The sequence below is a fragment of the Podarcis vaucheri genome (genome assembly GCF_965113315.1).
Source record: "Podarcis vaucheri genome assembly, chromosome: 13".
NCBI lineage: Eukaryota > Metazoa > Chordata > Lepidosauria > Squamata > Lacertidae > Podarcis > Podarcis vaucheri.
The window spans coordinates 37,930,377-37,954,600 of NC_138751.1; the positions used below are offsets into that span (position 1 = coordinate 37,930,377).

Sequence of the window (24,224 nt, forward strand, 5' to 3'; positions counted from 1 at the left end):
AGGTCAAGACACAAAAGCTTTAGCAACTAATCTACACTTAATGACCCACCCAGTGGTATTCAGAATATCACTCATGAAATCACTCAAGATATCCCTCAAGTAATTAAGGAACAAAAGAAGAAAAGGCACACTAATCTAGGAACTTCCTCTCTGCCCAGAACGTTGGAGGCTATACACCACACCCCTCAACAGTATTTATAGGAACTCAAACACCAGATTCTGCTCTGTTCCAGTAACAAGAAGCCGAAAGCACCAGCCTGAAGATGACGAGTGAGACCTCGTCGAAACGTCGCACAGACACCCCGACTCTTACACGGGAAGACACCCGAAGACACCAAAACCTGCATATATATATATATATATATATATATATATATATATATATATATATATAGTGTGTGTGTATACACACACACGTATAACATACACACAAACATATATATATATATATATATTTATTGTGTGTGTGTGTGTGTGTGTGTGTGTGTGTGTGTGTGTGTTTGTTTAGGGGTACTCTCATTTTGACTCAAGAAAACCACCATTTTATAGTTCAGATTGGGAAAAAGAAATACATTATGTGGGCAAAAGTACAAAGACTCACAAAATGTTTAGGGGTATGCGTACCCGTGAACCCCCAGAAAAAAGCACTATATATGCAATATTTATGTGTGTGTGTGTATACGCATGCATGCATGCAAGATATGTATGTTTTTTAATAGAAAACGAAAGAAAAACGGGGTTCTCGACCCCTGTCAGGAAACGCAGCGCTCTGCTCTGGAGATGTCCTTTCTCCCACGCCTTTATGCGTCAGGATTCATCCCTTCTCGCCTCAAATACGTGAGAGGCGAAGCTGAGAGAACCTGACACGGGAAAGTGTCGCTGAGGCAGGACTTTAAACTCCTGTCACTCCTTCACATATCTCAAGGGAAGGAGGAGGCCGGCGTCGCTTTTGGCGCCCTTTTGCAAAGAGTCGAACCCGCTCCTCGGGAATTATTCCTGTAGGGAAGCGACACAGCTGTTCCCCCGGCGGCATGCATACAAATGAGCGCGCCAAATTCACGCACGGCTTGAGAGGAGGGAGGGCGGGGAACGAGTCCCAAGCCGAAGGGGAAGGTGTGTGTTTAAAGAACATCACATAAAACGCTGCAAAACAAAGTAGTATTCCTGGTTAGGGGCGTGATCAGACAGGAAGGCGGGAGATCTCTGATTCCCCGTATGTGGCGGGAAAGCGGGAAGTTTGAAAGATGTTATAAAGGGGCTTAACTAATTCGGCTCTGCTACTGAGAGAAAGGACATTCCTGTGGTAAATGAGGGGCTGCCATGCTTTTATAAACGCAGGCGCACACAGCTGTGTTATCTTTTGACAGAACCACCTTTTTTGTATGTAGGGACACCTTGGGGGGTGGGTGGGAAACAAGCAAACAAAAAGTTATATACAGAGCATTCTCAGAATGACGAGAAGTAAAACATTATCGATGCTAAATCATACTTAAATGAGTACGATTCAAATATGCCTGGAAAATGGATGCTTTGGCGGATGGAAGGATATTTCATCCCACGACAATCTATCTATGTATTAGGGGAAATTAGGGTATTTCAAATTCGCTAGTGGCGAACTTATAAACATTTTTTAAAAAATAAAAAATTTCCATGAGGTGGAATGTGCAAAATCAAGAGAAAGAAGCTTGGAAATGCATGAATTATAAAAAGCAGCCTCTCGCTCACTCTGTTTATTGCTCTGTGGAACCAACACAGCTGCTGTTATTCCTCATAACACTTCATTAATTCTGAATACAAGCATTTTATTACTCTGACAATTCTGACAGGCAGGCAGATGCCGTATTTTAACAGAGCACCCTTCGATTTCCCCCCTCAGATAAACGACATATGCGGAGAAAACCTAAACTCCCGTAATGCCGTCATTAATACTCTGCAAAGTGAAATACTAATTCTTTTTTTAAAAATAGCCCAAAATAGACTGCTGCAATTTTAAATTGAGGCAGTAGGCCTAGGTGTCCCCTCCCCCGCTACTGTGGCATGTCTATATGCTTTGCCTCACACAAAACTGAAGGTTTTTATCTTTAGCCACACTGGGTGAGACGCAGCTAAAATAGGGTTAAAATAGCTAAAGCAGGTTTATCTCTCTCTCTTTGTATCTTATTGTAACTGAATTTGGCATATCCTCATCTCATTTTATCCACCTGTGAGGGCCAAGAGGGTGGGATTTGAATATGAGAGATGCCGGTTCAAATTGCTGCTCTGTGCACAACACAGCATTAAACTGAGACTCACTGAACATTGGTATGTACGTTTATTTTCAGGTGTCGTTAATCTGTCTTCGCGATCTGACAGGTTGTATAGCAAGGGCTTCATGGGATGCTACAGAGGGCTGAGGTGTGTGTGTGTGCCTCACTTCAGAGAGAGCAAACATTATTGCGGGGTTGTGTCAAAACAAAGAATTGCCACAGGTTCTGGTAGTATTTAATGTGGGCCAAGGGCTCTACAGAAATACAGACTTAAAACTAGAATGTGTTGAGAACAGGAAGGCGGCAATTTTTTAAAAAATCAACAGAGTGACAGATCTTAAACATTTACAAAAATGAAATATTATGCCTTGCTTCTCACATGTATTTACAGTCTAGAATAGTTTATTGTCTCCATGTTTATTGTTCTGGACCGCTGTATCGGCAGTTTTCAGTATAATCTATTATATCTTTCTGAATTACTTGTCTAAATTTGACCATGATTCTACTCTTATCTGCCAGGTAGGTTCCACAAGGTGACTGGAGACAGTTGCTCGGCCCTATGGGAGATGACCCTTGTGTTGCTGCAAGGTTTCGTATTTTCTTCCACCTTATTCAACATGTACATGAAGGTGTTGAGAAATGCAATTTGAGGATTTGGAGTTCATTGCCAGCAATAGGCTGATGATAATCTGTTATTTCTTCCTCAGTTCTTCACAAGGTGGTGCTGGAATCCCTGAACAAGTTGTCTGGAGTTAATAATGAGCTGGATAAAGGCCAATAAAAAGAAGTTCTATCCAGCTAAGACTGAGCTGTTGACGGTAGGTGAACCTGTCAATTTGAGTGTGAGTGGGCAACCTGTTCTTACAGCACTTCAATGTTCATGGATCCAGCGTTATAGCTTGACAGTTTCTGTCCAGAGTGCCTTTTTCTTGTTAAGTCTGGTGCATCAACTGTTCTCTTTCCCATATTATAATGTTTGTGTCACCATCTAACATACCTTCTAAATTATATAATAACGTCAAAATTTTATTTCCGTAATGCATTTTATGTGGGTCTGCCTTTGAAGACTGTCCAGAAACTTTAACCAATCTAAAATGTAGCACCCATGTTACTGTCGAGGAATGGCCTCAGAGACCAATCTTCGTATGTCTGCTGCCAGTATATTTCTTGGCACAATTCAAAGTACTGTTGTTGACTTTTAAAGCCTTAAACAGTTTTGGTCAGGGTAATATGAAGGGGCACTTTCTCTCCTAATTTTCTACCTTCCTCTGTCATCAAAGTCATTAGCAGAGACTCTGTTGAGTATGCCATTCCTAATGAGGTATGGTTAGCAGTGAACAGGACAGGGTCTTCTTGGTAGTAACACCATACCTCTGAAATCCCTGGTCAGTAAAGCTGTCCTGGACACCTCACCTCTCATCCAGGAAGCTGGGCCAGGGGAAAGAGCTCTTTGAAGGAGTGTTCACTCCAAAATCAAGGAGTATTAATTGTTCTTTTCTAGTTGCTTTTTTGTGTTTTAAAGATAGGTTGTTTTAGGCTGCATTTATATTTTGTATGCTATATTTAATTGGTTGTAACCTTCTTTGAGAGTGTTTAACTAGGAAGCAGCATAGCAATCTTTTAAAAACAACAACATTTTATTACTTGGGCAAATATGGTGTTGTTGGAGCTAGGTGGTGGTATGTATCTTCTAATCCAAAGATGAACTTTGGAATTTCTCCAGTTATTCCCAAGGCTGTGAGTTAAGAAGTTAACTTTTGTATTCCTTATTTTGAAGTTCCTTTATACAGCCTACCTGCCGAATTCCATGCAAGTTTACTCAGGTCAATATTTCTTATTAAGTGTTTTTAGAATGTCACATGTTAATTCACACTAAGTTCAATTGGAGTAAACTTTCATAGATGGGACTTCTGCTTTAACACAGTAAATTAATCATGCAAACTGAGTGCCTTTCTCGAATATGTAAAGGTAAATTATTATATTATTATATTATTATTATTACCCCTGGATGGCTAAGTCCAGTCAAAGGCGACTATGGGGTTGCAGCGCTCATCTCGCTTCAGGCCGAGGTGGTCAGCATGACTAAACCGCTACTGGCACACGGAGGAGCGTGATTAGTGCCAGAGCACACAGAAATGCCGGTTACCTTCCTGCCGTAGTGGTACCTATTTATCTACTTGCACTGGTATGCTTTCGAACTGCTAGGATGGCAGAAGCTGGGACAAAGCAACAGGAGCTCACCCCATCACGGGGATTCGAATCACCGACCTTCCGATTGGCAAGCACAAGAGACTGAGTGGTTTAGACTACAGCCACCCGCGTTGCTTCTGGAATATGTATATTTGCTAAACATTTTTTCCCATTGTAGGCTGCGGCTTTAGCCAAGTTTGGGTATTCTTACTGAGATGCCACTACCCGACTACCTTTGGAGGTTTTAGCCTTTATGTGGAGGGAAATTGGATCATCTGAATCCAAAATACCCTGTTTGTAAAAAAGAAAATACCTAGAGAAAAAGATCTGCCAAAAAAAATGACGCTGCCGTCAAATATTGTACTTCTGTTGAGGCATATTTTGCAAAAGAAGAAGAAAACAAAAAGTGCAAGGGCTCAAAAATTATCTGTGCACTGTTACTGGAACAAATATGGGTTCTCAAGCTGTGAGAATTTACAAGTCATTTAGAGACAGAAAAGAAGTCAGAAATATTGAATGTTTATGCTTTCTTTTCTATGAATAAATCAGATATATGCACAAATAGCATCATTTATTATGATGATTGATTTGTTGTGCAAAACATTTTTCTAGGCTCCTGTCTTGACTAAGCAGGTTTTCTAGAGGCCTAGAGTATAGTGATAGTAAACCCATATTGGTCATAGGTTTGAAATCTTGTTTATTCTGTTATATTTTACTCCAGGAAGAGACATTTATCCTAATTAGAACCCAATAAGGCCAACATGTATGTAAAAAATAGATGTATTTTAATGTGATTCCACTGAGATCCCAAAGATGAAATTTTGCAGGAAGCTCATGAAAATGTTTAATCATATCACTTTTTAAATCACTTTTTAAAATTTTAAATTATGTAACTTTAAAATTTAAAGTAAGTCCATCATGTGCCATATCATATTAAAGCCCATGAAGTTCTGAAGAGATTTGTATTTTTAGTTTTGAAATATCTCAATTCTGGGCTGAGCTTTTAAGGTTTTTGTGTAGTCCAGCAAGGCCAAAATTGTCAAAATTTCCAATTTTTTGAAATTTCAAACCCTTGTAACGGGATGAGATAAAAAATAGAAAACTGAGATCTGGGACCTTCTCTTATACTACTTTTAGGAAACTGAAACTGAAAGCAAAATAAAATAGTAATGTAAAAGTCTTTGGATGACTTGACATGGAATGGCCCACTCCATGCCTGTGAGTGCAGAAGTGAGCTTATTGCTATTTGCTGCTCTTGTGATTCTCTGGATTAGAGGAAATAAATGTAAATTCACTGAAAAGCTTCTGGCTATAAAACAAAGAACTGCTAGTACTTCAGAGACGTCACATTTATGTATGGCAACAGTAGACTCATAAACGACTCATAGATTTGGAAGGATGATTGATGTGTTGTATATTATACTTATAAAATTCAACATTTACCCTGTTTGTGTAATATATACCAATCATGCCATTTTATAGTCCTTGAGCTCATTGTCCCTTTCATTTTTCCTGTGGATTTCATTTTCCTTATCTCTATACTGTGGATTTCCCTCCCGCTTTTCAGGCTAGATTAATGAACCGAGGAAGAAGGATGACATATCCTGCAAGAACCAGCTATACCTTGATTCCAAACCAGAAATATCGACGAAGCTACCGTCGTTCCAGCAAGTTTAGCAGCACCCTGGATGCAGATTCTCCATCTCTGTCAACCCTTGGGGATTTCAAAGCACTCCCCTTAGAAATCTTTCAGATGGTTTTAGAATATCTGCCAGGTGAGAATTTGAGGCTTTGTGATGTATCTGCTTCAAAAGCTCTACCCCACTTGCCAAATGCAGCATACCACATTGGCTGCCAGTTCCTATGTGGCAAGCCACTATGTCTGGTTTATCAGGCGAGGCTGCTCATTTATAATTGACAGTGGCGATCTGTTATTGTTTATTGAGATGCAGAGTATTTTGTACCAGTGGTCCTGTGGTATACTTCTTTGGCTTGTTTTAGTTCGGGACTCATTGCCCCTATGCTGCTGTTCAAGTTTTTGGGACTTATACAGTGGTACCTTGGTTTAAGCACAGCTTAGTTTATGAACAACTTGGATTAAGAACGCGGCAAACCCAGAAGTAGGTGTTTTGGTTTGTGAACTTTGCCTTGGAAGCAGAACGTGTTCTGCTTCCTGTTGTGTGTGTTCCATTTGTAAATTGAGTCCCCCGCTGCTATGGGAAAGCACGCCTTGGTTTAAGAACGCTTTGGTTTAAGAACGGACTTTCAGAACGGATTAAGTTCGTAAACCAATGTACCACTGTATGTGTTTTTACCTCTCAGTATAGAGTGCCTACATTGTTTTTTAAAAAATGTTAACTCCTAGTTTATACTGTAGACTCCTGGTCTATACATCAGGGGAACCTCAAGCCTTGGGACCAAATATCGTCCTTCAGGTTTATTAGTTCAGCCCTAGGAACTCTTTCCCACACCCTCTTTCACTCCTTTTGCCTGGCTGGAATGTGCCTTTAGCTGTGGCAATGCCTCTTGCTTGCCTGGAAAGAGAATGGGGAGGTGTGTGGTATATGTGGGTATAGAAACCTCCGACTTTTGTATGGCCGAAATGTAACCTACTGTACAAAGGTAAGAGGTGTGCCCATTGCTCTGGCCACCCCTGGTATATGGCCCCCAGAAGCTTGCCCACAAAAGAATGTGGCCCTTGGGATGAAAAATGTCCCTACCCCTGCTTGCTGTACATATATACCGGTATCTTATGCAGTGTGCAGAAGGGCTTCTATGGAGTTGAAAAGTACTCAGGGTTGTGCAAGGTCAGAAACAATTACTTCCCCCCCCCAAAAAAAAAATACCTGTTTGGTGGATGGATGAATATGCACAAGAATCAGATTTAACTAATTAAAGGGAGAAAGGCTCCAACAATTAAGGGGCAGAGAGGACAATGGGATGGAAGGCATTGTAATAAAGCTGCCGAAACATAATCAGCAACATTGCGGAAATGCTAAGTTCCTGTTTATGAGACATCAAGAAACTGGAATTAGAAGACAACTGGAGCCTGCAACAAAATGTTGCAGTGGAGATTGCTCTTGTTCAGGGTTCTAGCCATTCTGTTCCACTTGATTATCTTTCTTAAAATCATAGAATCATAGAATTGGAAGAGACCACAAGGGCTATCGAGTCCAACCCCCTGCCAAGCAGGAAACACCATCAGAGCACTCCTGGCATATGGTTGTCAAGCCTCTGCTTAAAGACCTCCAAAGAAGGAGACTCCACCACACTCCTTGGCAGCAAATTCCACTTCTCTTCTTTCTCTTCAACTGTCATCCCAGCATTATGTGGCCACTGAGCATGCTCAGTTCTCACTGGGGTGTTTTGGCCCTCCCCTCCTCCATTTAGAGTCCTGCCTCCACCCCAGATGTGTTATATTTCTGCACAACTGTGGGTTCCCTGTGTCCCTTTTATTCTTGTGCCATTTTGACTATATATAAGCAGTAGCACTCACAGCCTGAACAATGGAAACAGAAGGACTTACCGTACTTAGTCACATGATTAAACTGTGTCTTGTCATCGGCCTGGTTCACATATCACATTAAAACATAGATACAGTAAAATAAACTGTGTTTTAATGTGAGCGAGTGGCATGCTAGTTGCAGGTGCTTCACTCACCCCCTGCTCCTGCTGCACTGCCAGGAAACAAGCAAAAAATTTTCCTTGGCTTGCTCCTCAGGGCCAGCCTACTGCTTCTTTCCCAGCAGTGCAGCAACAAGGGGAGCAAAGCACCTTGGGAGCCCAGCTTGTCAACTAATTTGTAAGAGCAACAATGGTCTTGGAACAGTCAGCATCCTGAAGTTCATAATAAGGATTCTGGGAAAATGTTTCTGTTGAACCTCACATGGGTGAGAGGAAAGGGCAAAAGAGCTATTTGCCTGTGTCTTGTGACGGGAAAAATTAGCTGGGCTCTGAAGGTCTGATACTAAGTCATTGGGGGCCACAATAAATCCTCAGGCCACCCTTTGTCTAAGATAAAGTGAATTATTGACTTGGTAAGCAACAATGTTTTTCTAGAGAATAAGGGCTCATGGTTGTGTGTGTTTTTCTTTTCCTTTTCCTCCTTTTATTCAGTGAAGGATATCAGCATGCTAAGCATGGTATCAAAGACTATCAGCAGCCGCCTTATTAATTACATCTCAACTCCTACAGGAAACCGAAGGCTTTTGCGGCAGGACTTTCATAATCCTGAGCTATCTGGCTGTAGGAAAGGATACTCCATGCTAGAACACTACAAATCCTTAGGTGACAACAACCACAATTTTTTTTTATTCTAGGGACACAAAAATAGATTTCAATCAAATAAAAAGAAGCCAGGATTCAAGATCCTGGTTAACTGGAGAATAAGAACATACATACAAATTGGATCCTTTTAAAATAACACGGAAATATTATTGAGCAGGATAGGAGGGTAATTTCTCTATGGCAATTAATCCAGGTCCAGTTTCAGTCATATAGTGAACAAGGGTTCATTTCTCAACAGATGAGCATAAGTCTCAAGTCTCAAAGACTTTTGCTGGAAATTTATTTGGTTTACAATGAAAGACCAAAAAAAGGAGAACAGTAGTTCTTTTTAATACTTTCTACTACATACAATACATGCATACATACATAATTTTATTTGTATGCCACCTTTCCATACTTCAAGCCAAGCTCAAGGTGGCTTACAACATGAAAAAACAGATAATGACAACATAACAAAAGTAGTCACAAACAATAAATAAAACATCAAATCGAACAATTTCCACATTAATTATGAGATCTAAAATAAAGATACAAAAAAAAATCAGTAAAAGCAACAACCTCCCCCTGCCCATCTGCAACAGCACCCATGCAACAACACCTCAGTCCAAGAATTTTTTCCGCAGCCTCAGCTTTTGTAGCTGGAGTCAGTCAGGCCCAGACCAGAGCCAAGATGGCCTCTACATCATTAGTTGTAACATACACTTGCTGCATCCTGCAAAAGGGGAAATCAGTTCCATGTACAAAGTTAGGAATTGAATAATGCCCATGTAGTTCAGCAAGTCTTTGATGGTCACAGCAACCCAAGTTTCCCACTTTTGAAAGATGGCTTTACAAAAGGAACACAAGGAGAGCCTTGCTGGATCAAGCCCAAGGCCCATCTAGTTCTGCAATCTGTTCTCACTGTGACTGACCAGATGCCTATGTGAGAAGCCCATAAGCAGGGCAGGGCATGAATATAATGGTGCTCTCCCTTGTTTGTGAGTCCCAGTGGAGGTAGAACATAGCCTCATACACCATGAATTTGCTAATCGTCTCTTAAAGCCCTCCAAATTGGTGACCACCACTATAACTTGTGGGAGTAATTTCCATACTTTACAATGTGTGGTGTACTTTCTTTTGTCTTCCAACATTCAACTTCACTGAATGGCCCTGGGTTCCATTCCTATGTTAGAGAGAGAAGAGTTTCTAGCTACTTTCTCCACAATATGCATAATATTATACACCTTTATCATGTCCTCTCTTACTTGCCTTAAAAAAAAAAAAAACTAACTAAAAATCCCTAAGTGTTGTTTTCGTTGCTGTTTTCTGAAACCTTTGCAGCTCTACAATACCCTTCTTCAGATAAGGCAACCAGAACTGTACACAAAAAGTTACAGTTATCTGGGCCGTCCAGATGTTGTTGGACTCCAACTCCCATCAGCCCCAGGCAGCGTGGCTGGCGGCCAGGGGAAACAACACTACAAAATGATCAAAATGTGTTGCTCCTTCTGGAATAGCAAATGGTCACCAAGTGAGTTTTATAGCTAAGCAGGGATATGAACACAGGACAAAGGACTATGTTCCAAGTCCTTAGCCCTTACGTGGCACTAGTTCTCTGTTTCAGCAGCTGAATGAGCAAAAAAGCTCTGTTACAGTTTCATCCCTCAGCCTTCTTTGCCTGTCCCCCAAATATATTTCCAGCATTCCCACTCAGAATTCGCTACCAGTTTTCCTGAACAATACACTGTTGACCTAGTTTTTTAAAATAAAAATTCAAACCATAAGTTTCCACTGGCTGAGAAATATTTTCCCCTACTACAAACAAGCTGTTCCAAATTCTACATCAAAAAACAACTCTGTTGTTGCTTCCTTGTGTGCTATGCCATAATAATTCAGAATAATATATCCTCTAACATGGCTTGGAAGAAAGTCAAAAGCTCTTCTTTCCATGATGGACAAGGCTAGCTGAGCTTCCCCCAGTGTACTTTCAGATTCTATTGTATTTCTTTTTAATATAAATATTTTTAGTAACTGTCACATTACAGTTGACACAACCTTTCTTGCAAGGCTTGAAATGCTATTTACATGACCTTTTAAAAACAACAACCATTTCTGAGGTGCTTTGATATGCAAGTCTCAACACAAGGAGCCAAAGTTGGCAGAGGCCTCAAAGGATTTCAGCCTTATAGACTGATCTATAAACCAATTAATCTGGAGCACTTTCATTTTATCCAGCTGATGTGGCTTTAAGTCCAAACAGTCATTTTAAGTAAATGAAACTAAATCAATTTACAACTAGCAATGCTAATAATAAACATTTGTGTAATACCTGTTGTGTGCCAGAGGGCTGTATGGAGCAGTCAGTGCTGTCCTGTTTAGAGGGCCTAAGTCAGGCATGTCCAAAGTCCTTTTTGGGGGCCTAATCTGGCCCACCCTATGGCAGTTCAATCCCAAAAAAGCTCAAAAACTTAAATACTAAAAAAAGCTCAAAAACTTCAATCCTGAAAGAAAGACACAGTTCTCAGTGAGTAGTAGGATTAGAAAATTTGAGTAAGTAGGAGGATCAGAAAGAAAGAAGGAAGTATAGTGACAGCAGAAAAGCAAGGAAGCTTAGAGGGGGAAGGGTAGTTCAGGAAATGATTTACTGGAAACAGAAGAAGGAAAGTTATTGTCATCTGACTATCCTAACTAGCTGTCTATTAACAGTGTGTAGCCTATTATTTAGTTTATTAAATAAATGGGCTTCTGGCTCCTAACAGCACAGGCGTGCAGGGTTTGGCAATACGGTACAATTCAGAATATTATATTTCAAAACATTCCTGTGTGCTTTTTTCTTTCTTTGCAGGCCTGTTGTTAAAAAGGTGTACTTTATTGCTACCTACAAAGGAGAGATTGAAGTACATACACAAGATACTTTCAGAGGTAAGCATAACAGCTTTTTAAAAAAACCCACCTTTGTACATGTGCACATGCAAATTGCCTTATGCTACCTAAAATGCCTAGTAAATTGAAGGTTCCACCCCTCTTTTATCTTTATAGATTTCCTGTTTTAAATTTAGTGGCTGCTCAGATCCATTTCATTGTTTCGGACTACAGTGTTACGGAGTATTTTTACAGGTAAAGGATACTTTAAGGGAGAAAAGCATTTGGGTTCTGTGGTTGCTTTGAAAGAAAACAAAGTTTTGGGGACTTGGTTTTCACCTGTTTTCACAGATAAAAATATGAGTTAGCAGAGAGGTTGTCTGTTATTTTCCAAAATGCTAATTGCACTGATGTGTCATAGAAATCATAATCAGAAGTCAGTGTTATTCCATTCATTTCTCCGAATCACTGTGTGACAGAAAGAAGGAGAACTGGATTGTTAGAGATCACTGAGGATGCTCCCATGGGGAAAATACCTGATACTTTGTTTTTCAAGAAGTAATTTTGGAAATATTGGTGCAAACTTTAAAATTTGCTTTAAATGAGTGTCGCTACAAAATCCTTCTGAGGGAATCCTTCTGACCTGAATTTATGACTGAGGTTCTGGAATGGACAAAAAATATGCCTCCATCTGTCCTGGGAATCTTAATTTTCCCACCTGTATTACTGTGTAGATATATGGACCCCCTACCTTGTTCCCGTGGGACGCGGGTGGCGCTGTGGGTTAAACCACAGAGCCTAGGACTTGCCAATCAGAAGGTCGCGGTTCGAATCCCTGCGACGGGGTGAGGTCCCGTTGCTCGGTCCCTGCTCCTGCCAACTTAGCAGTTCGAAAGCACGTCAAAGTGCAAGTAGATAAATAGGTACCTCTCTGGTGGGAAGGTAAACGCTGTTTCCGTGCGCTGCTCTGGTTCGCCAGAAGCGGCTTAGTCATGCTGGCCACATGACCTGGAAGCTGTATGCTGGCTCCCTCGGCCAATAAAGCAAGATGAGCGCCTCAACCCCAGAGTCGGCCACGACTGGACCTAATGGTCAGGGGTTCCTTTACCTTTGCCTTGTCCCTAGCTCTCAAATTACTTGTAGGAGCCTCAACTCCCTTTTGAAGGTATGATATTCTCTCTGCAGCAAAGAGTTCACTCTATGGCATAATACTTTTACTGTTTGAGGTTTCATTCTCTTCCTGTTGTTGGTAAAGGCAGAGCTATAACTCTTTCACTGCCTCCCAGGTATTTGATGCAGCTCTTCATCTTTGGAGGATTAGTATCTGACTCCCCTGTCAGCCCTCTACTTCTGCTACTTTCCCCTGGCTGCTTGCATTAATTTCATTGCCTCCCTCCCAAGGACATTAGAGTCAGGCAACTAGAGCTCAGTACTGAGTAATATTTGAATACTGTACACAAAAAATATATACACAGCTAAGAGATGTTGGACCTATCAAAGTGATTTGGTGATCTTTATGTGTCTACTTTTGTTTTTGTTTTTCTCTGTAACGTTTTCAGACTTTAACAGCAGGTTGGGATGAATTAGAATGTCATCGGGTTTATAACTTCCTCTGTGAGTTGAGTAATTTACCCCGGAGAGTGCAGACAGTTGTCGGCAGCAAACCTGGTAAATACACTGTGTGAGGGAGAATGGTGTCCTACAACCCTTTTGTTCTGAATTCAGAAGGCATCGAGGCAAGGGCAAGATCCTTGACTCTGAGACTGTATACACACTCCCATTTATTTTGCATCCAGTGTGCTCCCCCCCACTGTTTTAGGAAGCGGTGTATACACAACATTAGCCACAAACCATATCTATCTGCATTAGCCCTCTTGCTTCTTACAAAATGCTGCCTTTTCCTGCCTTTTCCCCAAGCCAGCTTCAATCGAAACTGAGGTTGCATTGCAGGGGGGGTGGACTGGATGACCCTTGCGATCCCTTTCTACTCTACGATTCTATGATTTTGTGACCTAGCTGTGTTTTAAGCCAGTAATATTCTTGTAGCCTGAGTCTGCAGAATTCACTTTCTGCTATTATTTGCAGCAATGTAAAACCGGGCTATTCTGTACCAAGGCTGATTCCTACATGTTGATTTAATGTCTTAGGAAGTGCCCGAAAACTGGAGCTGAGGATAAGGATCTTTTACCGCAGTGTTCTTTTGACCCATTGGATTCATCGGAGTGATTCGGCATTTTGGCTGACACGTATTTTAAAGCCATGGCCTATGGTAAATCAAGCCCGGCTACTATATATACTGTTTGGGCCTGCCTCTAACTTGGATGGTAAGCTGTTTTAAGTAATAAGGCACAGAATCTATAACATAGGTAGAAATATATGGGTAGGCTACCTGTAAATTCTGCCTATGCAATTCCAAATGTTTTGTTGCAGAAAGAATTGGGGTTGGCCTTTGCTGTTCAGCTCCCCAAGGAACTTTGATTCCCCGAAGTCCATGATGGGTCAGAGAATGTAATGGGAATTAGGGGTTGCTTGTGCGTAAGTTGCCGCCACTCTCGGTGAGGTTGCCTGGAAAAACCTTTCCCTCGCTGGACAGTCCTGATTCTGCGTCTGTCTCAGTCACTGGCAGAATCCGTCAGTGGGCGTTTCCTGAACTTCTTCCAACATAAAAGTTCCTTGGCGGATAGTCTCTGCCTAGCCTCCCTGCGCGGAAGTCTTCTGCGCAGGGTGGGTGTGGGCAGTGGAGGACCAATGCTCTCCCCGCTGGTCTCTGGCGAAGAGTCCTGGAGCCATCCCTCCGAAGCCCGCCTCCGCCCGCCTTTCTCCCCAGTGTAACGCTGATTTCCTTCCCCGGTCACTAAGTCCCCTCCTTTCCTGCTGGGACCTTCTCCGGCATCGCTCAGGAGCCCTTCCTCCACTCCTGACTGTGATGGCAGTTCCCTGACAGAGAATAACGGATGGAGGCAGGATTCAGGGAAAGCACAGTAGATCTTTATTTTTCTGTTGCAACAAAGTCCCTCCCCCACCCCTTGCAAGGAGGTGAGAGACCCAGAACAAAGATGTGCAAGCCCCTTTTAAGACATTAGACATTGTCCAACCCCTTAGCCAAAGACCACCCAAAAAGCATCATGCATACATCACAGAAAGAGGCAGGTCTACCACAGAAATTTGAGTGTGGCTTCTCTCCTGTCTGCCAGGATACCTGATAATGTTTTAGTGATTGCATTACCTGGGCAGTCTGGCTATTCTTTTGAGATGGTAAATACTTTAGTTCTTGAGCCCAGGTCACAGGACCACCCTATTCATATACAAAATATGCGCTTAAGGCAGGATTTGAAGTATTTAGAAGAGAAAGAATTATTGGGAAAGGTTTCTCTTCTGCGGAGGAAATATTTAGAGTCATTCGGAGAACCAAGATTGTTCTGTGTGCTAAAATAATGTGTAATTTTTTTCAGGGAATATTTCCTAAATTTTGGAGGGAGAAGGATTCGTTTTCTGTGGTGTAATGGGAATTGGGGTTCCTTGTGCTTAAACTGCAAACTGCTTCAAGCTAGCCGTATAGCTAAAACTTTCCCTGGTTTGACAGCCCTTGAAACGGACTATCTTAGTCACTGGCAGAATCCATCAGTGGGCGGGACCTAAATTTCTTCCAACATAAAAGTTGTTTGACTCCAAGTCTCCTCCTAGATTCTCTGCGTGGAAGCCTTCTGCGCAGCATGGGCGTGCCAAGCGGAGGTCCTGTGCTCTCTCCGCTGATTTCACTGGAAGAGTCTCGGAGCCTCCCCTCCGCCTTACTCTCAGCTTCCCCTTTCTCCCTGGTGTCCCCTGGATTTCTTTCCCCAGGGGAAGCTCTCTCTCTCTCTCCTTGCTAATTCCCTCCCCTGCATCACTGGAGCGACTTTCCTCTCCTCTTCCCTCTGATGGCAGTTCCCTGACATGTGGATTGTGTGTGTGTGTGTGTGCGCGCGCGTGTGCATGTGTGTGCGTGTGTGTGTGCACCCTAAAATTTTATAGCAATTGCAAGAAGTCCTCACTGTACAGTGGTACCTCTGGTTACGTACTTAATCCGTTCCAGAGGTCCGTTCTTAACCTAAAACCGTTCTTAACCTGAAGCACCACTTTACCTAATGGGGCCTCCTGCTGCTGCCGGAGCACAATTTCTGTTCTCATCCTGAAGCAAAGTACTTAACCCGAGGTACTATTTCTGGGTTAGCGGAGTCTGTAACCTGAAGCGTATGTAACCTGAAGCGTATGTAACCCGAGGTACCACTGTATTAGGGAAAGCATCATGAAAGTATTCTGATTTACATCATTCTTGTTGAAGAGACTCTCCTTGTTAGGTGTGGAACCAGCTTCTGACCTTTTATGCTGCAGTAGAGAGGCATTGTAATTGTTTCATGCCCTCTCCTTAGGAGAAGAGAAAGGCACAATTTGATTGATGAACCTTGGCATTTGCAAGGGAGGCACCATCTTACACATTGCCCCCAGACGTGGCCTGCCTCAGCTAGTAAAGAAAGTGCTTGACAGATTTTCACAGTTTAGTGTGAGGAAAGATTCGTTTTCCTGTCATTTCACCCCTCCACCATATTATTTTCCATCTGTGTCTTCTTACACAGCTATGTTTCTTTTTTCCAAAATACAATGTCTCGTTTACAGCAGTGCTTCTCCATGCCCATAGACTACTGCTCCCTCATGTCAGTTTTGCAGGAAACTTAACAAAGTCACCTCGCGTGAAAAAGCAAGTGCTGTCAATTGTACCTGACACCAAAGCATTGGTAGGCACTTAGTGTGACTCATTCACTCACATTTTATGGGTGGGGGGGTTACATGGCATCCTCATCCACTTGTAGCCCTCTCATGTTTTCCCAGTGCTTTTGCCTTTTCTTCTGAAGAAAGTCTGACTCTTTTTGAGAAGTTCAGAAGAGTAACATGATCTCCTACACAGGTTTAAATGCCCTTAATGCTACACTTCCATCTTTTAAGGAGGCAGAGTTCTGATGTAGACAGTTATGTAGACTGTCAGGTGACTCTATTGTAACTCAGCACTCAATATATCCTTCCTGGTAGGCATGTCATATCCTCATTAATTTTTCCATCAATCTTCTGATTAGCAATATGGAGCATATCTGGCTACATATCTTTTAATATTAAAATATTAGCAAAATGCTGCTTGAACAAAATAGGACTGGAGCACTATAATACATTAACACTGACTTTGAAGAAAAACCTTTTCCAGTCACTTTCAGTTTAGTAACCCACATAGGTAAAGGTAAAGGACCCCTGGCAATTAAGTCCAGTCGTGAACAACTCTGGGGTTGCGGCGCTCATCTCGCTTTACTGGCTGAGGGAGCCGGCGTTTGTCTGCAGACAGTTTTTCCGGGTCATGTGGCCAGCAGGACTAAGCCTCTTCTGGTGAACCAGAGCAGTGCATGGAAACATCGGTTACCTTCCCACCGGAGTGGTTCCTATTTATCTACTTGCACTTTGACGTGCTTTCGAACTGCTAGGTTGGCAGGAGCTGGGACTGAGCAACGGGAGCTCACCTCATTGCGGGGATTCAAACCACTGACCTTCCGATCGGCAAGCTCAATGGTTTAGACCACAGCACCACCCATGTAACCCACATACCTTTCCCTAATTCAACATTTATCTTCTATATTTCCAATCCATTTGGGGTGAATTAAAATATTAGTTATAATACTACTTAACTTTTAAAAGAGTTGTGGTAATTTTGCCACAGTCCTAACCCCACAATGTCGATGTGTGTGTGTCTGTTTGTAGGGTGCTGTGCAGTCACCTCTACTGAGTTACTGTTGTCCTTAATGTAATTCAGGGCATGTGGTTTGGCAGAAAACAACTGACGGTCCAGCAGACGAAACCAGTTTGAAAGGGTTGGCAGATGCCATTAAACTACTGTATGACACAGAAGCAAAAGAGTGGACGGCAGATGATGTCATCAGTTTGTTGGATGAACTTTCAGGTACAGTACTGCCTTTCTTCTACTCATTCTCCTAAGAATCCGGAATATTATGACATAGCCACATTCAGAGCCAGTTCACATGACTCAGGGCTGGTGATGAATTGTGAACTGACTCTGTCTAGACTGAGTGTTTTGCTTGGATGGCAGGATAATTTCACTGAACATGACATTTCAGTATGTGCCCAGACCTATAGTTTGGCATGCCCCCCCAATTACTTGGCAGTGGTTCAATAAGCTGTGGCCACAAACTGGGAAACTTAAAATGTCGGCACAAGGTGAAGCAATAACACAGCCATCTTGCAATGTGCACACACTCAGCCAAGATACATGCTTCTCACAATTCAGAATGACTCGCTGACTACGCAGATTGGCTCTGAGGGCCAAACTAGATGCAATGGGGCCACCATGTGTTTTCTCCATTCACAGGGGGAGATGAGGATCTGGACACAGATAAAGCAGGAGATGCTGGCTGGAAGATGTAGGAAAGCATCTAGAGAACTCCAGGTTGAGGAAGTCTGCCTTATTTAATAGTACAGTGGTACCTCTGGATACGAATGGGATCCGTTCCGGAGCCCCGTTCACATCCTGAAGCGAATGCAATCTGAGTCTGCGCGGGTTGCGATTCACTGGTTCCGCGCATGCGCATGACGTCATTTTGACCGTATGCGCGAGCGGCGAAACCCAGAAGTAATGCATTCCATTACTTCCGGGTCAGCGCGGAGCGCAACCCGAAAGCGCTCAACCTGAAGCAACTTCAACCCGAGGTACGACTGTAAAAGGAGACAGAGAGGTGCTGGATTCTATTTACTCTCTGCAGTAGGTTGTTCCAGGTTTTTTGGGATTTTGGCATTTTATTGCTTGGCTGAGAAGCTGGTTGGTTTTGTAGATCATATTTTTATTATCTGATTTGTTGGTTAGATGTGCTTTATTGGTGCTGTATTGTATCTTGAGGAAATACAACTAACAAAGGCAGTTTAAAAAAAAAAAGTTGAAGACGTATTTTTAAAATACTTTGAATATCTTAAAAAAATAATCTTATTTTTATAACAGTGGTTCCCCGTGACTGGCTTCTGGAAAACAGTGCCCGGCTCCTTATCTTGTGTGGAAACAATATCTGCTTCACTTTTATGGCTAGTAAAGCTGTGAACGGTCGAGCTGTCGAACTGGCGAGGCTGGTGGTTTTCCTGGCTTTGGTGAGTAGCAATGAACAGGCAACTTTCCTTCTCTTGTAGTACCTTTTTCAAAAATTAAGGCATATCAAAGAGCCAAACTCATTGTCCATAGAAACATGACAGCAAGCTGCCTTATACCAAGTCAGAACATTCACATACCCCGGTATTGTTGACAGTGGCTGGCAGAAGTTCTCCAGAGTTCCAGTCTTTTTGGGTTTTTGGTTTTTTTACCCAGCCCTTCCTCAAGATACCAAAGATTGAACCTGGAGTGGGGGAAACTTCTGCATGCAAAACATATGCTCTACCACTGAGCTGCAGTTGTTAATCATGGTGTTAAATGGACCATTGCATTTAATGGCTACATTTTCTTTAAAATAATGGGTGCCAGGGGTGCCAACTTGAATAAAATATTGGAGGGGGGCGGCAGGTAAGCCGTACCCCACACAATCAATCACATGACATAACACACACACAGAATTTTAATGGGAATGGCCATCAACTTCAGAGGGGGCGGCCCCCTCAGATCTTTTAGGGGGGAGCGAAGGGACCTTGGACCCTAGGAGCTGGCCGCTATGAATGGCCAGGGATGGGGAGAAATGATTGACACAATAGCATTTGGGGAGGAGGAGCCAACACTTTGCACTCCACCACAGTCTTGATTAAACACCTCTTCCTTGAAACTGTTGTTTGGCATGGGAAGGAGATGGTATCAAAGGAAGCTGCCTCCCAGGCCTAATAGCTCAGGGTGTGTGGGTGTGGGTGTGAGAGAGAGATATTTCTATCAAGACCACAGCAGGTGGGATAACTTCTTCCTTATGACCTACAGTATTGATCCTAATTACTATCTTCTCTTTCTCTGTTGGCTGTTATTTAGAAGAAGAAGAAACTAGAGACGTTTAATGTCATCTTAATTTGGCCCTTTTGCACCAGCTTTTCTATTACAGTGTTCAGGCTTCTTGCCAAAATTAACAAAATTACAGCAAAGTTTTGAAGGAGACAGTTTAATATTATCTCTGTGAATACTGCAAGACTAATTATCCTGCCTTAGGGTGTTTCTATGGCAGCATCCAAGTATGTCGCTTTGTGTATTGCCCACTGCACGATTTTGCTCTGAAGTAGGGAAAGCATTTGTTTTGTACAACACTCTTTGGAGAAATAATTCATTTGGGTTTTGCAGCTACATTTTACTCTCTTAATAGCCTGGTTCCCATTTAGGCTAGTTGGAATCTGCACGCCAGACACACACACAACCAACATACACACACACGAAAAATGTGTCAAAATGCCCTGCATCTAACACATTTTGCCTGCATTACAATATGTGTCAGAGCTACTCTGTGATGTCTGGCAAATTAGTACAGATAACAAGTGCATCTTTCTGCTTTTTACTGTCAGGCAAGCAAATGCAGCGGGGTGAGGGGATGACAGGCTCCTGTACCTTCAATTGTTGCACAGGAGAAGAGGGTAGATACCGCTTTTCATGCAAGAATGAGCAAACCAATCCCTGCTTAGAGCTAGCATGGTACAGTGGCTAAAAAACTGGGCTATGAATCAGAAAGCTCTTGGTTCAGGTCTCACTTCTGTCATGACCTCACTCAGTGGCCCTTTATTCTACGACATGAAGATAATCATACCAGTCTACCTCCCAGGGTTGTTGTAAAGATTATGTAAATCACTTTGAACATTTGAAAGCACTGTATGCTGGGTATAATATTACTAAAATTACAGAAAGTGCTGACCTTTGCCTGCAAAGGAAGAATTGGCAGTACACTTAGAGCACACATCTTCCTTTTAGCCATGGCTTGAACTTTCCTGTGCCTGATGTCATATATGACGTCAAGCACAGGAAAGGTGGACATGGTTTTGCAAAACAGGCTGATGGGCCAATCTGCAGGCCATAGATTCCCCATCACTGATGTTTTGAAGTGAAAAGGGAGGAAGCAAAGATCAACAACTGCTGTCCGTCCCATCAATGGAATGGTCATTAATATTTTCTGTTCTTGTTCCAGGTATGTGAGAAGGACCTCTACTGCATGGATTGGGCTGTTAAAATGATGCAGAAAGTCTGCAAGGTTTTCAGTACTCCGGGCGAAAGGAACAACTTCCTGCAAGGCGTGGAGAATTCTTTTGCACACATTATCATGGACGCACTGCAGTCTGTGATATCTGGTAAGAAATCCTACAGGTAGCAGAACCGTCACCTGCTCATTTCTTTAATTGCTGCTTGTCTCTGTCGGCTAGTTTCACTGGTTGCCTCTGCTCCATGTAAATTCACAAATGCCTGGATAGCCTTTCACACAAATTAGATAGCCTAGGTACAGGAAATAGTTTCATTGAATGCATTGTCTCAATGGCTGAGCTCTGAAGCGAGAGCTCTGTCAGACAGATAGCACACGTAGCAGGTTTGCTAGATCATAGACATAAGAGGTTTTTAGAGTTGCCAAAAGTAAAAACCAGGACACCCTGAAGGTTGTTGAGCTATAATTGTTTTACAGGAAAAACCAGTAATCAGGATGTATGGTTTTAAGCAGAGGTTGGATGGCCCCCTGTAAGGGATGCTGTAGCAGCAAATTTCCAGGTGTTTTTTTTTGTGTGTGTGTGTGTGTGTGAGGTGCCCTTCAAAGTCTTCCTCAACTCTCTAACTCTGTGATTCAAACATCCTCCTGAGTTTAGGGTTCCTCTTTCGCATACTCCAAAATATCATTTAAAGTCATTTTTATGTTCTTAATAATGCAATTAATGATAATAATTGTAATGTTTTTGTACGCCTCCTTCTGGCAACTCCTGCAGCCAAGCTGGTGCCAAACATCTTGCTCTGCTTTCCTTTGGACCACATTAGTGAGGCCAAGAAGGGGGGGTCTCAGGCTTGCACCCTAGGGAGGCCACTAGGGAGCCTAACGCAGAGGTTTGACTTCACCCGTGTAGGTGCACTCCATTGTCTCTCGAGAAAGACGGGTGCCAACAACAACAATTCATATTATCTTATTTTTGTAAACCACACTGTGCCCATTTCTGGGGAATGGTGGTACAGAAATCTCTTAACAAAGAAACAAATAAATAAAATAGGAAGTAGTATTTGCAATAGTTTAGAATGAGCATAGGGACTCTCTGGCCCTCCAGATATTGCTGGATTGCAGCTCCTATATTCCCTGACCATTGGCCATGTTGGCTGGATTGATGGGAGTTGTAGACCAGCAACACCTGGAAAGCTAGAGGTTCCCTATCTTTGTTCTAGAGACCTAAACTGTCTTTCACCTATGACAATATATTATTTAGGAATTAATAATAGATCATAGAATTGTGGATTTGGAAGGGACCCTGAGGGTCATCTAGTCCAACCCCTTGCAATGCAGGAATATTTTGCCCAACATGGGGCTCGAACCCACAGACCTGTGATTAAGAGCCTCATTTGTATCCTGCCCTTCAGTGTTACAGGCTAAATCAGACAAAACATTAAATGTATAATGCATTTAGCATACCTGATTTTCAGGGAGTGGGGAATTAAATAGCAGCCATGACGAGGAGGCTCAGGATTAGGAACCTGTGAGCAAGGGTTAATTCTCCCTCCCACCCCTCTCTCTTACACACACCACAGTCTAGGAGAAAAAACCCCATGGAGGCTGCTATTTGACTTGTGCACAGGGCTGTCATGGAGTGACAATAGCAAGGGCAAATAGCGAACAATCTCCAGGGAGTGATTTTTATCAGGGCTGCATTGTGAAAATCTAAAACCCTCTCTGCACCTTCAGTGTTCCCAATCCTGAGCTCATAGTTATTACTTTACTGGGGGTGGGGGGCAGAACCACAGCAATGTGTTTCATACATTGTGTTGTCTGGCCCTCAGGGCAGCTAACAGAACATATATTTGTTTTTGTGCTTGGGATTTGTGATTGTATTCTCTTCTGTTCTACTTCCTTGTCTTTTTGAAAAACAAATTCATCCTTGATCATCACTGGGTTTTTATTCAAAATATTGAAGTTGGACTCCTGCAGTTTTCAACCCGCGTTAAAAAAAAAAGGAACAACCCAGCTTCTAGTCCTAGCTCAAATTAAGCTCTGTGAACACCCAGAGTTGAGTCTCCTTATAAATGTGTGATTCTCTAAATGGCTTCACACTGCAGAAGTAAAAAATAAATTAAAACTTAATATCTGCTACCCAATCACTATGAATATGCAGCAGCGTGAGCTATTGGCTTGCCGCTTGCCATTAAATGTTTACAACAATGCAATCAATGCTGTCACAAATCACTAATATAGCACAGTTAGGGTAGCCACTAAGAATAGTCCACAGACTTGCACTTTTTAAGCAGATTCTGCAAAATCTGTTTCCATAAAAGTATGTCTTTTTTTTTTTTTACCTCTCGTTTATTTCACTTAGGGGAGCACGATGAGGAAGACAGCAGCTTTCTTAATCTGTTTCATCTGGTAAATGCACAGGCAAATTTTCATAAGGAAATCCTTTATCTGGCCATGAGCAACAGCATGTAAAATTCTCAGCATTTTGGAGAAGATACCACCATGAGGAGTGTTTCCTCTTTCCCATGTGGTTGCCAGTATCTTAGCCAGCCTTCAAGATTCACACCCTAGTGGTCATGGACAACTGCATTATAGCTGTAAAAAACTTTTTTTTGCAACTTCTGAAGTGTGTTGTTTAATATTTATATATTTATATGCAAACTATATATATTGATTATACATATTTATACTAGCTGTGTTGGAAAACCAGTTGCATTAGCAGGAGATGGTTATCGGTTTGCAGAAAGGAGAAGCCAGCTATGCTTTGGAAAAACTGGGTAGAGGAGCACAAAACAGTCACATTAAATACTTAAGGTAGTGCAACTGCTTCTTCTTTCATTTTTAAGTCACTCTGAGACCGAGAGAAGTAACTTTTAGTTCTGGTTTCCCTTTGGGATTTCATTAAAATGAAGGAAGCATAATTAAAGAGGCCCAATCAGTTTTATATCCAGTCCCTATTATGCTATTAACCTTTAAAACAGAGAACTCTGCTGTGGATAATTTAAAGTTGTTAACTGTATGTGATTTCACCGGAAAGAAGGTTTAAAATAGACATTTTCCCAGAATCGGAGGAGTAGCAGAAGGATCTCCACATAGCACGGCATGTAGAAAGTTAGCACATTGCAAAGTGCATTATGTTGGCCCCAGTGAAAGACATTTTTTGTGCCCTTTGTACTATGGTACCTAAATGTGGACTGCATTTAATGGACTGGGCTGATTAACTTTTTGCATACTGAAGGAACAAAGCAGACGTTGATCATTGATACTCCTTTGCTCCCATCCATTATCTGTAGTAAAATCAGTAATGCAAATGGAGTTATTTTAAAGCTATCTTGGTTGATTTATTCATTCAGAAATAAGCCATGCTGTTTTTGTGTTCATGTACATCTCTACAGAATGAATGACTCCCAAAAAGGACATGGTAAAATGCACTCTGAAGTTGTTATGGATTTGTTCTGAATTTGGTGTGGGACTAGGACAATTTTTTTAAAAAGTT

The 24,224-nt window shown here is 42.0% G+C and overlaps 1 protein-coding gene across 16 annotated transcripts; it reads left to right on the top strand.

Moving 5' to 3' along the window:
• The first annotated feature begins 776 nt into the window (after positions 1 to 776).
• FBXO47 (F-box protein 47) lies at positions 777 to 23,551 on the top strand. 16 transcript variants are annotated; one of them, XM_082194431.1, is made up of 13 exons: positions 779 to 1,113; positions 2,766 to 2,834; positions 2,954 to 3,064; positions 6,004 to 6,211; positions 8,553 to 8,723; positions 11,548 to 11,624; positions 11,742 to 11,819; positions 13,124 to 13,232; positions 13,712 to 13,888; positions 17,395 to 17,541; positions 18,592 to 18,734; positions 20,723 to 20,882; positions 23,091 to 23,551. In XM_082194431.1, exons 3-13 carry the CDS (start codon positions 3,005 to 3,007, stop codon positions 23,198 to 23,200), a joined length of 1,440 nt encoding a protein of 479 aa, XP_082050557.1. In that variant the 5' UTR covers positions 779 to 1,113; positions 2,766 to 2,834; positions 2,954 to 3,004; the 3' UTR covers positions 23,201 to 23,551. The 16 variants fall into 16 exon arrangements, with proteins under 16 accessions (XP_082050551.1, XP_082050557.1, XP_082050562.1 ...); XM_082194436.1 differs by having other exon boundaries at positions 1,094 to 1,113; positions 2,770 to 2,834; XM_082194429.1 differs by lacking the exon at positions 779 to 1,113 and adding an exon at positions 1,160 to 1,213.
• Positions 23,552 to 24,224: the final 673 nt, after the last annotated feature.